Source organism: Merops nubicus, unplaced genomic scaffold (assembly GCF_000691845.1).
Source record: "Merops nubicus isolate BGI_N331 unplaced genomic scaffold, ASM69184v1 Scaffold44011, whole genome shotgun sequence".
Taxonomy (NCBI): domain Eukaryota; kingdom Metazoa; phylum Chordata; class Aves; order Coraciiformes; family Meropidae; genus Merops; species Merops nubicus.
In genome coordinates, this window is record NW_008591061.1 from 1771 (window position 1) to 18300 (window position 16530).

Below are 16530 nucleotides of genomic sequence, written 5' to 3' on the forward strand. Positions count from 1 at the left end.
GTCATGTACAGAACATTAAATGATCACACAGTCAAAGAGCAGCAACAAAAGTTTTTAATAATTAAAAAAAATCATTAAAAAATCAGAGAAGTCCATCTCAATTCTAGTACGATAGATGACAAAGTGCAAGCAACAACACAGGGTGGGAAAAAGCACAAAAATTAAATGAGGATAACAACTAACTCCAACCCTGACATTATGCATATTTTTTGCAACAACGGATTTTGAATTTCAAGACACTATTTCATTTTCACCTGATCTTTACTACCTGTTCCCCTAACTTTAATTGCTAAGGTTAAAAATTAAAGGTGAAAGAGTCAGAAAGAATGTATAATTGCTGTAATCTATTCTGTCTATTGCTTGAGTTCTGCAGGTCTTCTGTGAATCAGATAGCTTGGAAAATAGGCAGCGATCTTGCAACACAAAATATGAAAACACCTGGTCTCTTGCAAAACATTCTGGAAGAGTATAAATAGTATTTCTGGATACACTCTCCTATAAGAAAGTACTGATTCTTTTTCAGTCACAGAAGCAGTTCTATAGGACTGTTTGCCAGGAAGCTTCAAGCTATTAAAGATAAATTAACTGCTTTCAAAAAATCAATCGCTTCTTTAAAAAATGGATGACCCAACTATGACCAAAGGGCATAGTAGGCTACCATTGTCTTGCTTTTCATGATTATAGATCCTTGCATTGAGACGAGAAGGACTCTACACTGAATTTCCACAGGTTTCGAATGCGCAGATAGTATAAAATTAGTTTTCTGTTGTCAAATGCAATGGCATTTCTCATTAACAGCTTGAGAGACAGAACTACTGAAAACACCACTCTCACTACACTGATGAAGCTCTGAGCACATAAAATTTGGCTGAACCTTTCCTTCTGCAGTGTATGTTGCTCACTGAAGACAAAGATTTCACCTCTCTCCTGTAGAACCTAAGATATGTGAAAGAATTTCTTTGGCTACTTGACACAAAAGTCCAAGCAATAACTTCATACATGATCCTGGGCATCAGCCTCTAAGTCGAGATCTGTCATTGTTTGCTTCACAAAAAATCATGACATGTCTACAAATTCCTTGTTTTGGTTGGGCAACCATGATGCTTCTGGAACATGCAAGTTGAGATATTCTTACACAGAAGGTCATTAGAGTTTTTTCGGTGACAAAACAATAGTACATGCTGGTGGCAAGACAGCCCTATCAGAGACGTTTTCTTTCTGTGCCAGATAATCAAGTACTAGGAAGTAGATATCTTACAAATTAATCTTGAGAAGCCAGTAAGGGAATCAAGAGAACGGAATTTACCAAAGTACACTTGAAGAGGCTGACGGGTCTGTTGAGACATCTCAAGTCTACTGAATAGTTTATCTTCAAGATTAGTAAGTAAATGAAAAAAAGCTCCCTTTTCAAGAAATTTTGGGAAAAAGTGTTCAAGTAGCAGAGATTTAGAAGGCATTTTTCTTAAAAGGGGATCCCTTGAGGCAAGAAACGGAAGTAACAAACTAGTTGTGATTTGAATTAGTAAACGTACCCTTCATTTACAGTTTTCAGACCCCCTGAATGATATGAGGTGAGTGATATGAGCCCGTGCTTCCTGAAAATAAAACAATGGTTACCAAAATGAGACAGACAAATGAAATAAACGTTGGGTGTTTTTTTTGTTTGTTTGTTTTTCAGATTTTGCAGTGGTTCTGTCAGTTCTTAGTGACAGCAGTAACTTGCTTCCACAAGGGAGCATAGAAGTTTCAGAAAGAAAGAATCAATCTCATGCTGCCTGTAATGTTCACCTCTTAATAGAATATTCAAGAGAGGACATTTGCTATTCAAACGGTGAGATGTGATCCAACTTCTGGAATTCATACCCCAGTCAAAGGAGAATAGAGCACAACTACAGAGACTCAAGGAACAAAGATCTTCTATGCAGCGGAGATCCCACGGCCCTTGAACAGGGGAGAGATGTTGGCTGCAGCCACACAACATATCAAGAAGCATAGGCCACAAATGACAATGACATTCCAACTCAACAAGGTCTTCTGGAATCAGAAATTTTTAGAGACTATAAGTCTTGTGCTTCAAGTACATTAAAAAAAGAGTATTAGAAAATTTTCACAGTTGGGTATTATGCGTCTCATGCATTGTGACAGTGAACTTGTATCATTAAAGTATTTCCTAGAAACGTGCTACATAAGAGGACTGCTTGGCAGTGAAACTGTTTTTAAAAGCCTCTACATAACAAGGGAGGACCAGCTTGATACACACAATTTTATCTCTCATGATGGACTGAAATGCCAGCTCTTCCTTGATACTTCTCAAACATTTCTTCACAATGGGTCCTCCACCTCCATACAAACATCCTCCTACCTGTCCATCACTGTCCTTGATAACCAGCAGCACAGGAGTGTCTAATCCCAGCATACTTCGATACAAAGTCTTCAGGCTCATGCCATGCTTTGCAGTACTGTAGACAAGAGTCCATGGATATCCAATGGTCCGTGGTGGAAGAGATTTTGTGAGCTGTTAACAAGATAACAACAAGCCTCTTACGTAATATATTTTTTCAGTATTTTAAAGATTATGTTACATAGAAATAAAATCCGATTATGTTCTTCTGAAGTACTACAAGTGTCCTTAAAAGCTAGTTTCAAAGCTCAGAACAACCCTAAAGTTTCACACGTGTATTTTCTACCCCTGGTCTCTTAAGTAGGTTTCTTTTCCTAGGTCTACTAGTGACCTGGGATCAATGATTTACCAACTGAAGAACATGCATTTGGTAAGGTCTCTAAAAGATTCATCTAAAGACATAAGACCATAGGGTTATTCTTGCATAACAACACTGCATCTCAGGACTGGGGAACTAGGTGGCTCAAGTCAACCAGGAACAAGCTGAAGGGTAAAGGACCCTTGCCCTTGTGCTCCTTTGTATACAATCATCCTTGATCTAAACCTTCAATAAACACACTTAATGAGGTGACTTCAGACTGGACAGTATGAACTGCAGTGAAAGCCAAGCTGTTTTCAAGGAAAAATGAAATAAGGGCAAAGACACAAGGCATATTGAAAGTTAAAATAAAAAAAAAAGCAACATTTTAGCTACGAATTATGTTGTGCTTAAGCATTTACAATAATACGAAGTCCTCCTTCTGGTGTGTTTTACACTGTGGTCCTAGCATGTGTGATCCATTAATGTACAATACTAAAAAACAACATCTATAAATTAATACCTTTTCAATTTGCTCTGGCTGTAGTAATTCACTGGGATCGCTCAGATTTGGCCGGAATGCTTCAGGCTCCAGGTCTGTTTTGATATTTGGTGCCTGCTTTGAATTGCTATCTTCTCTTGTCGTTATCTAGAAAAAGAACACCAAGAAAATAAGTATTTGAAATTCTATTAGCAGCGAAGATAAATTTTGCAGGTTTAGAAATCATGCAGTTACCGATTTAGTTATGCAACTCCTTCAAAAGTTAAGAAATCCATTAGATTTGATCTGACCAAGATTTCCACTGCTTCCAATAGCAAGCTGGTACTCAACTATACAGTAACAATAAATTATACAGACACCTACTCAGAAGAAAGCTATGGTTTTATGCTAAAACAACCCAAAACAAAGAGTCCTCATATACAGCTAGAGGACTTCAAATGCTTTTCACAGTTCAGCTTACACAGTGCTTGCATTTTAATACTAACATAGCACTTATATTAAATGTAATTAAAAACCAGACAGGAAAGGGACTAGAGCTTCAACATGGACACTTCTCAGTAGTTTCTTAATCAATATTTTTTCAGAGTACTTGTGAAAGTTTTCAGATATGCAGTAGATATGTGGAAAGACTGCTGTCAAGCATTTTGAGTAAAGCATCTGAATGGAGCCCTAGGAATATTGCTGCTCCATAAGCTGATCTGCTCAAGTACTTATGGGAATCAAGGAAGAAAGAATTGAGAGGGTGGAGAGGGGAAAGCAGCAGTAATATTTATGCTGCACGGCAAGCTTTGGGGTCTGGAAAAGATGCACTGCGCATGAAGATCCTGTACTAGTTTAACTGCCCCATATATTTACTCTGTTGAGCTGTTACAGATCACTGTATAGTGAAGGTGGCTGCAGAAGGCCACACTCTATCAGATACAGTTCAGGACAGCTTCTTACCCCAGTCCACATTCGCTGGCACTTTCCAGCTGAAGTGCCACATCGAGAGCTAGACTAGCTGAGACCCAAACAGGTTTCCTTCTATTAATCTTGCTGCAGAGAGAGTTAAAACTTGCACGGTGATAGCGAAATCTGACAGAGGAGTAGGACAAACTGAAGGAAGTTAGTAACTTAAGCCACTGCAGCAAGGCTTATTAAAATGCTGAGATACACTGAAGGAAAAAAAAAAAAAATCACAACAAGAATGAGTGCACCTGAGATCAGCCTGAACCAAGTTTCACTGAAAGTCAGACTGTCTGAATTATTCAAAGCCTGAATCCTGAGAATTTCAACAAAATACCTGCCAAAACCACTTGTCATCTCCAAAATAATAACCAGTGTTCACCATGTACCTCATACTCTAAACATACAGGACACAACTCTGGTATTTCACATACCACCATAAAAAACTTTGCCAAGTTTTTGTGAAGAGCTTTTGTGAAGAGAGCTTTCTTAGTTAACAAAAGAAAAGCCAAATAACAGAAAACACTGAAATACAGATAAGGCTATTTAAATAAATAGAGCTACCTGAGAAAACAAATAGGATAACCCTTCTCTCTTCCTCAAGAACTTTGCAACGTTACTAACACAAACTCATATTACTTAAAAATAGGCTTATCAAGTTAACGTATCCAAGTATATCCATACAACAATTACAATATTAATTCTTAAATCAAAAAAAGGTGTGCTTGAAGAAAGCATAAAGCAAGCAAAAAGCTCAAGCGTTCCATTTTTCAGTGGAAGGTGATAAGCATTTCCACCGTAAAACTATGCACCAATTTCCTCACTGCAACAACAAAAAAATATATTCATCTACCCACAGAACTTTAGGTACAAAAAGATAACCTATAGGTTGCATTATAGACTGTGATCTACAAAAGTGTTATTTGGTAGTCCATCTCTTTTCCACCTTAAATGTCTTTCACCCATCATATCCTACTGCTTCTCCTCCATAAGAGTTCAGCATCACTCATGTATACAGTGAAAAGCATACTGCCTTTGTTATTCTTCAATTCTGATTAGAGTGCACCACATAAAACACGAATAATCTGGATTGAAGTGGTGCTGGTGGAGTTGTTATTTCTTGACTTTTTTTGTTGATGGTAGTTGGATTTTTTTTTCCTTTTTAAAATTATTATTATTACAGTAAAGCAACTTTTTCTAGGAAGAACACTGCTTTGTAGCAGCAAAGATGTGTCTGTTCAAAGGTATCTGTTTGTCAAAAACCAGTTTGCTTCAAAACTTGCAAATTTATTTCCTGCTAAACTTTGACAGAGCAGGCTCACTTGCTATCAGATTCCAGGTGCTTCTGGGGTTAATAACTGCTACCAAGTCTACACCACTGACACTTAAAAGGGCTCAGAGCCATAAATTCAGATAGAGTTTATAGGCTTTGGCCCACCACACAGGATGTTTCAAGTCAGCCTAAACCTTGAGTTTGGGCATTCCAGGTGAAAAATATTTGGAAAGAGCTCTTCCATGATATTAATACAAGGATTCTCCACCACCACTCACTAGAAACAGAACTGTCTTGCTCTCAAGTGAGAATGATTTCCACCCCCCCACCCCCCACCCCCCCCGAAATGTCTAATTCTTCCATAGAAGTAAAACTACAGCTTTTGGGTTCATGCTCATTACTGACTTCTGTAACCATACTACTTACAAAGTGTTCTATAGCAATTTATTACCAATTATTAAACAGAAATAAAAGAAATAACAGGTGAATAAAGTAATAATTCAAGGAAAAAAAAAAAAAACAACCAAAACCTGAAACTTTTTACAGCTGCAGCAGCCAAATACTGCAGGAAAACAAAACACTCAATACTTCCAAGTTCTAAGCTATACTTTCAGTGAGTAAGTTACGTATGATGTACACAGCAGCAAACAATGTTATAATTGTCAAAGAACTAAGAAACACCTAAAGAGAATGCAAGTATCAGTTTAAGTCTGTATTAGTAAACTTTTAAAAATCCAAATCAAAGTACTGTTTTTTGAGTAACAGTTTTGGAACAGACAGTTCATTACCAGCTCCATGTGTATGACCTTAGCTTTGTTGAACTGCCTCAGTTACCTGCTTGCCAAATGGGAAAAATACTTACCTGCTCCACAGAAGTTGTGAAACTTCATACTTGCCAAGCACTGTGAGACTCTTGATTAAAGATTCCTATATAAAATTAAACACTCATGCAACAAGGTTTTGGATTCTTCGCCTGGTTTGCATTCTTTTTAGGCAAGCATCTATCTAACAACACACCAGTCTAGAGTGGAAGCTAAAGCACATCACTCCAAATCAAGCAGTAATGAGAACAAATTTTTAAATTCTAAACAGAAAATTCCTGTTTGAAAAGGTTGGAAGTATTAAGTCCATCATACAATTATGGATTCCATCAAAGCATCGCACAATTAAATACATCCAAAACAAAGGAATTTTCTGCTGGATCCTTGTAGTGCTGTAGACAAGACAAACCCACTGAATGTGGGACTTGCCGTGATCAAAGACACTACAAAGAAAGATGTTTAAGTATCTTGAGGTGGGGTTTAAACTACGGAAGAGGGCACCTGGAGACGTCTGCAGAGTGTGCGCAGTTCTTCACTATTTAGAGCATCGATCCTGCGGTGATACTCAGCCACTGACACTACCTGAATATGGAGACAGGAAGACAATAATTCCACTGACAGTTGAAAAGAAGTAAAAAGGTAAGAAAAAAAGCGGAGAGAAGTAATGAAGGGAAATGTGTGATGGTAACAAACAAACAAGAAGTGCTAAAAGATGTTTGTTTCTGCAAGGACAATGTGCACATAGGTGATTTTAGACCCATGAGTAGACACAGCAAAATCACAAATTAAACACTAATGACACTAGCAGTCAGACGTAACTCACTGCTCTAGGATGAACACAGAACTGATATAGGAGCGCATAAAGTCACCAGTATCAGGATGCTAAATTAGAAGTCAATCTGAGTTGCGTGCCTTAACCCATACTCTGCAGTCCAAAGTTCTCTCAAACACTCTTTACACTTAATGTGAATCTGGTTTGCTTTCCTGGATTAAGACTAGAAGCAAACCTCAGGCTTCCCAGTAGGTTCTGACTCCTCTATCTGACAGAGTAAAGGTACAGTTAAAGACAAGGTAACAAGACTAAAAAGTTTAAAAATGCCCCAATACCACCTCACAATATCTTTATACTGTACTTTCTATTCACCTCCAAAGATTCAGGAGCTGCTTATCTGTCAACACACTCCCTCCAAATGGCACCTCCACTTTGGCAGCAGGTGTACAGCCAGAAAGCCTTTAGCCAGAAAGCTCTAGAACATGCTGCTCTGGTGCAACAAGCTGGCTAAAGGACTAAAACAGTCATTTTGATGTAACTACAGCAAATAATGTGATTTTGAGAATGACTCAAAATCATCATTTTTATGAAAGCATCTTAAAACAGCTGGTGGAGAGATTATATGGATGTCCCATGTAGTAAGAGTGTATTAAAAACTTCTAGAGCCTACCACAGTGCAAAGAAGATAACCACAAGTCCAGAAGCTCCCCATCTACCTGCCCCTACTACAAGGAGTTTGGCCAGATACTCGCCACTGTCCTGAGTACAGAGCCCACAGTCACGCATGACTGGCTCTTGAGCAGCGATGGTTCACTCTACCCCATGCAACTGCAAGGCAAGGAAAAAGGAATACTTGTGACATCTGGTTTTATTACTGAATAATCAGTAATTACTAGCACTCAATTTATTTCCACCGTTTTCCACAGTTCTCTTAATAATTATCAAGATAATTGCTGTAAATTGTATTGTTTTGTGCATTCTCAGTCAAGCAGCCCTATGCAAAGCTGTAACAGTATTCCACTCAAGTACAGAAGTGACAGTGTAGTTTTATCCTTTTGTTTGCTACGACAGTTCATTGAAAATTACATTGTTCACACCAGCACCTTAGGAACGTAATCCTGGAAAGCAATCAGGTGAGGACCCTGTAAGCCTTGTTGCTTCTTTAAGCTTAGCCCTTACCACATGAGAGGGAGTAGTTAGCTTAAAATGGGCCACAAATGTATGGTTACTTCAGGAGATTCTTGCCAAAAAAAAAAAAAAAAAAAAAAGTCCTCATCATCCCAACACCATTACATAGTTGCTGTTTCACAAACAGGAAGGTAGGCAAATTTTTTTAGGCAACGCCACCTTGCCTTTGACCTGTCAAGGACACTATCATCATCCTGCACCTGGGAACTGCTTATCAAGCCTTTCTCATGTGCCACGGGGGTGTCTGCATCCTCAGAACAGTAGGCACAAGGTATGTAGTTAAATTTCTTACCTGAAAGAAGCATGGATACTTATCCAAGTTTGTACACAGGAATAGCCCCTTGGCACCCTGAACCTGTTGCACACCATCACATCACATCTTTGCATCTGGCTTGCAAACAAAAGCTGGCACAGTGGCAGACCATTGGTATGCAATGGTAAACACTGTAAACAGCATGTCACAGAACGTCACACTATCAACAGGAAGATTAAGGGCAAGGAATCCACCCTGTCAAACCCAGTGCCTACTTTAAGTACACAGTCCACTCAAACCCAGTACTTACTTCAAGCATACAGTCCATACTAAAATTCTGTGAGTAAACAACAAGACAAACTGTCTCAAGGTTAACAACTCATCACTGAAACAGGCTTTAAATGAGTACATTAAGGTACCTCAATAATTCAGCTACTGCTCCTGACATTCTATAAAATACTTAGTTTAGGTCAACATACTTTATTTTTGCTTTGCAGTGGACAAAATTATGTACATCAGGATTCTGTAGCTCATTTCATCATGACGTTTTACCTTAGTTTCATCTAAGCCTACTAGCAACCACATTCTCCAACTTCATCCAGGAATTGATTGAGATGTAGCCTGCAAAAAGCTAGCATTTTGTCCCTGCAAGGCCCAAGAAGGATGAAATGTTAGTAGAATCCTTAGTTAGAAGTTTATTCTGTCTTAGAACCTGGTTTAGTCCATAGTTTGCTTATACTGTTTCCTTTTCCATGAAGATTTCTTCATTTTCTTTCCTTGTTGTGATACTAATCCTCTATTCTATTTCACCAAGCCAAATAAACCAGCAATTTTCTTCCCTCTCTCCTACACCTGTGTCAGCTGTCTGTTCTCCTAATTATTCTAGAAGCTACTTCCTACTTTATCCCACTTTGAACCTTCATTCTTAAATACAGAACTTCATTAGTTTTTTCCATGGTATTAGAAATACCTGGAAAGTAAGCTCTTTCATTCACAAAGACAAGGGCAGTTTAGTATGCATCATACTAGATTGTGTTTTTCAGGACAGAATGTTTCTTTGTAATAAAATTCTTTCAGTTTGGGGCAGGAAGCAGTGGATGCCATTTATTGGCTTTTAACCCTGTCCTATAGTAAAAAGCCTTGCAATCAAATCGGTTATGTATCAAGTGTGAAGAACAAGGCTGAAATACAAGTTGGACCTTGGGCTCAAAAAGTTGATGTTATCCATGCTTAATGACTGGAACACGCTTCTCTGGGAGGCTGCAGAATTTCTGTCCTTGGAGGTTTTCAAAGTTTGAATAAGCAAGGTCCCAAGTCACCACGGACAAGTTCTTAAATTTAAGTCCTTAACATATACAACAAAGGTTTTGAAATTCCAACACAGTCCAAGTCCTTACCCAGAAACTGCCAGATCGCCCCAAGTTGTGGTGATCTATGTATTCTGCCCAGAATTAAATTGCAAGCCTACCTATATGAATTTGCTATGTGCTTTTTTTACTGTTACTCTCTTCACTGTGCCACATCAGCACAGTTTCCTTGATACCCAAAGACACATTTAGAAGATCAGGAAGCATTCTTGAAGGACCTTCTGTTCTCTCTTCAGTTACTTTCTACTTCCAAAAGAAAGCAGGAAGAGAGAAAACCTACTAAACCTCCTGTGGTTAATCTGCCTTTCAGCTTGACCCTCTACAGCATGTATGTGTGAGTTAACCACTTAGCAGAACACAGAACATATTTAATATTTAATGCAGCAAGTCAAACTGAGTGCTTGCATGCCAACGATTCAGCCAATCAAGAGATTCTTCTTTTGGTAAAACTCATTTTTGTAAACCTTGTTTTTCTGAAAGTATGTCAGAGTACCTAACTCTTGCAAGCTATGCTGGTGTACACAGCAAGCAAAACAAGAGATCAAAATTCCTAATACAGAATTTTTTTTGTCCTTCACTAATATACATGGAAACACAGTTACAATTGTTTGAATGTCCATGAAGGACAGTTTGCCATAGAGAGGGTGACACATTAGCCCTTTCACGTGTAAAACATGAAAACTGCTTACACCAGTTCCTCTGCCAGTTTAACAAAGTAATGAGTGACCAGCACAGGCACTTAATGCACATTTGCTAATAGGGTGGTGTAACTGTTGCCCTCACATCAAGTACAGCTAACCTTCCAGCTAAGAAGTAGATGAAACTGCCTCCTTACAGAAAGGAAAGGTCTTATCAGAGCTGAACAGTGCTTCTGAAAGATAAGAATGGAGAAAGTGTAACGGTCTAAGTGGATCTCTTCATTAGGAGGGTATAGATAACTTACATTGAACTGTGAATATGAAATAAAACCCCAAATACTAAGGAACAGAATGAAAGCCGGGTAATTTTACTTCGAATCTTAATACACCTCTGTAAAAACAGATGAGCTGCAAGCTTCATTAACATCATTTATTGAGAGTCAAAAAAAAAAAAAAAAAAAAGGGTTCACCTTTAAAGTTCCAGGATGTTAAATTGAAAAAACACATTCCAGTGTAATTTTATCAGGCCATTTACAGGGTTACTTCAAAATATCAGTCCATCTGCAATCGCTCAGTAAATAAGGAAGAGGAAGAAAGGATCAAAACTTTTTTAAAGGTTGTAAATATCTTCCAGTGAAAATAAAGAGTCCATTTATAGAATGAATGCCATTATTAATATTTTAAGAGTGAACAATGACTTTGTTTTTCAGACAAATTTAAATATCTGAAAAGCAAGATTAAATTCTTCAGTATTGCTACCAAAAAAAATGTTAGACATTGCTTAAAGAGAAAGCAATATTAAAGAAGCAGTCTTCTCCATTAAATATGATGGCTTAGGACCATATCAGATAAACAGTTAAAAGGTATCATTCTGAAAAACACCCTGAGACTAATTTGTTTTGAATTTGATTAATTTCTAATGAGTGTGGCTGCCAAGTTAACAATTTTCTGTCTTCTGTTGCTTTCAGCCAATTCAGCTCGCTGTCACTCCACTGGTGACAAGGAAGGGAAGGTACAAGAGCTGGGCATTTGAAGCAGAGCAGAGGGACTGGAGAATCACAGCAGTGCCCTGAAGTGGCTGGCGCTGTGTGTCTGTCTGTCAGCACCTTTAAGAGGCTGTCTCAGAACTGTTCTGCACACCAGCGTGTTTTCCAAAGCAGTGGCAGAACAGCCCAGTACGTTACATGACAGCAACATTCTCCCTGTGACCAGTACTGTCCCCACAGCTTTGCAAGATGGACTGTTTAGTATCTGCCTCCAAGTGTTCTAAGCCCACTGTGCCAACTAACATACACTGAAGATAAATTAAAATATCTGCCATAACCAGAATTAATAAATGAACTTGAGAAGAAAGCAATCAAAGCATGCAGCATAAAGTGTTGCTATAGAAGTTTCTAGACTCAGTACAAGTTTTTTCAAGTTATGAGAAATCACTTGTTTGACAGATATGATAATGCCAGCAAGAGAACTAAATTCAACATGGGCAAATATTAAATAAAGTTCAGGATGTTTGTGTGAAGACCTAAGAATTAGATTTATGAAAATTACTTTCTCTGAAGAGGAAGGTGAGGTAACAACTCATTTTGTCCAAAGAAAAAAAGATCTATAGCAGTATTACCAATAAAATGCAACCCTCTTGCAAACCAACTTAAAGAGGCTTCAGCACTAGCAAGAAGAGAAACCAGAGGTTCAGGTGCCGAAACTACAGCACCTGGTGCTCAACCTCAAGCTGCCACTCCAGGAGAAGGCAGTCTGAGCACTCAGCCTGATCTCAGCCTGATAATGACATGCTGAGACACACTCAGGTATGAAGAGAAAGTGTGAAACATGCTGCTTACAAATAGGTAACTGAAAGACTGCCCAGGATGGGAATGTTTGTCTCTTATTTTTATCAGAAAAAGTTTCAACCAAGGATCAACCTCAGATTGCACAGACCATTAAAAACATACAAGGCAAAACACAAACCTCTACTACTTGTTTGTTTTCTTTCAACTTATAAGGAACCTTTTTGAATGTTCATCTGCTATTGTACTCTGACTGTATTTCTAGTGAGGTCTAATATTCCACAATTACTAAAAATGTAAACAATACAACAGCTAATAATTAAATAGACGATCTAGTCAAGGTATGGTGCACAACCCCCCTGATTATTTACAGAAGCAGGTATGGCAAATATCTGCTATCCAGGAAAGTTTCCAACGCTTAGCAGTCTGTGTAAGAAAATGTGTTGTTTTTTTTTTTTATTTTTAAAGAGACTCAGATTATCAGTTCATGCTATTTCTCTAAAACAAAAACAGTATGGAAAGCTTTAAAAATATTATCAGACTGATGCAACCTTGCAGGGATTGATGAAACCTTGCAGCTCTGACATCCATGGGGATGAAGTACTAAATTCTCATCTACCAATGTGAGCCTCTCCTACTATATCTCTGCAACAGCTCAAGAACTGCAGCCATTAGCTTACCAACTACAGTTAACCAATAAATCAAGAACCTCACAAGTGTTGCGAGTCTCAAATCGAGGTATTAAAACCAATATCACTTTAAGGCCCTTAGCATCATGTCTGAAGAAAATTAAAGCCAAAGGTAAGTTTTCATTGGTTGTGCCCCCTGTGGCTATGCTGCCCACGGAAGCTCTGCAAAACAATCTGCCAAGCATTCCCAAGAAAGGCAATCCACCATTTGCTCTCCTGCATTGTCTGGTATCTTGTCTAAAGCACTCTGACAGGAAGACTGGCATCTCTTAACTGGCATGTCTTGTGTTGCAGTACAATAAAGAGACACAATAAACACCAAATTGATTTCCTTAAATGAAGAGGGAAGCCAACTTTACTGACTTTTTGAAGTGGGGCATACTGCATTGGTTATTCACCAAAACTTTGATCTCTTGTCCTGGGAAAGTATTGAACCCTTATAATGCTCAGCACAGATCCACTCTGTCACCACAAAAATAACAAAGATCTTTCAGGCAAATAATCCAGGGCAACCTAGTTGCTTCAAGCAAGCATTCTTGTTTTAACACTCCACTTGGTACAGCAATTATATTATTTCATGTCAGATGGGTTTTCATCCACATTTCAGAACAACCACTAATGAAACATTTAGTCAAAAACCTGTACTTCAAATATGCTGCCAGACTCTGCTTCTCACTGCCTTGTATAAGACAAAAATAATAGTACCAATACTCCTTCACTCTTTTCTGTATGATAGCTCCACTTGCACATTGGCTTTATGACCATTTATTGAGGTAAACAAAAAAAAACTCCACATAACTTCAAGGATGGAGCACGTCTAGTTGATACAGCAACATTCCAAAAATATTCTTGTCTGTACGTACTTATATATCCTTTTTTTTTTCTGACTTGTTTACACATTAAAATAACCTGTTCTCTACTTCTCTCACATCAAAGAAGATTCTCATATAGTCATCTTGAGTTCAACCTCTGCTTAAGAGCTGGTAACTATTGCTTTTATTAGCATAGTTCAGCTCTGGATAAAAGGTAGCATTGGTTCTAAGGGAAATAATTCTAACGTGGGATACTACTGCTTTTTTAATTAGCTGGCTAAGATATTTCTATATAAATAGATATGTATTAAAGAACAAGTTCTTGGTAAACTTCAGGAACCTTTTACTGTTGCTACAAGGTATGCTCAAATTATGTGGGAGTTAATTTAGAAATTACACCGCCAGTCTACATTCCACTGCCACAGCAGAAAATTAAAAGCCTATTATTTCAAAACCATTTTGTTAGTTAGGATCACATATTTACAGAAACAGTTGTTGCCACGTGACAATTTCATATTATGCGAGTAACCTGCCTACAAATAAAGATCAGCATAAAAAACAAAGTCAGCATCACCTTTAAAGAAGTGTACACCAATCCCCAGAGATCTGTAAATCCTAAAGATAGTAAAACCCCTGCCACAGGCAGAGTCTGAATGAAAAACATCTTCTAGGCCTACCAGCTGGTAAAAGCACAAGTATATTGTCAAGAACACTTCCTCCCCACCCCCAAGATGTAATTGATTTGCAAGTCTCCACGAGAACCATTTCCTTTACATACTAATACAAATTTACATCTTTTTGCAGAAAAAAAAACACCAAAAAAAACCACCACAGTTAATTTCATAAATCTCATAAACTGTAAAAACAGTGGTATTGTTCCCACCTTCACTATAAATGTGAGACTGGGATTACAGCTTGCTCATCTTTATCAATTTAGAAATATTATCAGAATTTCATATGGCTGAATGACTTCTCAGAAAGTACAAACAATGGGAGATTTACTTTTCTAATTAAATGCCGATGCAAACTACGGTTCATGGCACTTAGCTATAAACCACATTTTTGTTGAAAAAATACATTAGTCCAAAAGGGGTGAGAAAAACACCAAACCAATCTGGAACTGCTCAGCCCCTTAGTACTCAAAGTAGCTTTTCTTATCTAATGCAAATGGATACCAGCAATTAGGTTATGCACATACAAGTAATGATCATTTGTGACTTCGCATCCTGTTCACCCATTCAGAATTTAAACTTCAGAAACTGTCTCTGCACCACAACATTACAAGAATGCAGTAACAGAAATGAACACACTACACTGAAAATTACCAGAGCATATTTATGATTAACTGGCTGATGCTTTCTTCCCTTCTTCTCATACCAGAGACGAGACATTTCCCTTCTAAAAATAAAATGAGATTAAAAAAAAGAAACAAAATAATAAAATCATTCAAGGCTGTTTGAAAGCATTCTCTGTACCTGCTGTCAGTTCCAGGCAGAGGCAGAGCCCCGCGATAGTGACAGGATAGTTTGCCAGACGCACACACTTGACTGACATGGCTGGGAACAAATGAACGAGTGTTCAGGAGGGGGGATGTATCGCCTATGATGACGGTACAGAAGAAGAAAGGTTTCCTCTATTCAAGTGTGGTTGCAGAGCAGTAGTTTGTTAAAAAGGCTAAAATATTTAAAGACACAGGACAACTTAATTTTTCTTACACAATACTGATAAAAAAAAAAAAATCCTCAAGAACTGCTTGCAGTATTCTGTTACACTGTAACTGTTCATAAACGAATTCTAATGGTAGAAAATTTGCACTCAATATAAAAATAATATTTTGTCTTACTTATGCTAGCTGACAAGGTTTATGCACAGTTGTCATCTCTTAAGAGTGCAGAACCAGTTAAAAAAAGGGGTCAGTGAAGTTTTTAAAGAAACGATTAGTTTTAAAAAAAGGTTTTAAAGCATTCAGGAACTGTTAGCCTTGCAGCATTTTCAGTTTTGTAAACTACAAGAAGAAAATGAATCTTTTTGTCTATAAGCTACACTTGCTGCATTGGTTAAATGCTAGTCCCAGCAACAATGTATTTTTGGAATAACGATTTGATTATTTTTTCTTTTTAATGAAAGGATGTTTATTTAAACAGGCATGTGTGACAGTAATATCCACAGCAACTGTTTAAGAATTTCCTTCTAATAGCACTTGAAGGCTCCCTCCCCCTCCCCCCAAACCACCCAGTGCTCTGAGTCCTGGGTCAAAGTATTAAATAGGGCAGGGCAGCAGCAGGCAGCACCACAACAACATGAAAACCTCTCTCCCTCCTGCTGGTACACTGCCAGCGAGGAGCCCGGACGCCCAAGCAGGGAAAGGCGGCAGCAGAACGTGCGCTCAGCTGCGCGGCGGCCTGTGCCCCGGAGCACGTCACCCCTCCTTGGTATCCAGACCCACCTAATGCGGAGGGATAAACCTTTTCCTTTGCAGCAAAACCTTTCTCAGGAGCTGGTAACTCAAAAAATCAGTTTGTTCTAAATTATGAGAACTAAGGTGGTGAGTAACAACATTTTTATCACTAGGACATTAAAAGTTGGGAACTCAAACGTACAATAACACACTACATCCGCAGTCATAGCGTGTAAGACTCACACTATAAATGACATGCCCATTTATTCTTTTTTTAAAGCAAGTTAATACTGAAGTAAAAATATAACAAAAAATAGACAACATTAAAACTGTTTCAAATGAGACAATTACAATCAATATAAAAATAAAATACAAGCTACAGCCTTGCC

At 38.1% G+C, this 16530-nt stretch overlaps 1 protein-coding gene across 1 annotated transcript; it reads right to left on the bottom strand.

Moving 5' to 3' along the window:
- Positions 1 to 2362: 2362 nt before the first annotated feature.
- Positions 2363 to 15134, bottom strand: LOC103782360 (oxidation resistance protein 1-like; the record flags this gene model as incomplete). Its single annotated transcript, XM_008950129.1, has 4 exons — positions 15069 to 15134; positions 6742 to 6822; positions 3223 to 3348; positions 2363 to 2515 (listed from the first exon to the last, which is right to left on the bottom strand). Coding segments are annotated over exons 1-4 (426 nt in total), but the record flags the coding sequence as incomplete, so codon positions are not given.
- Positions 15135 to 16530: the final 1396 nt, after the last annotated feature.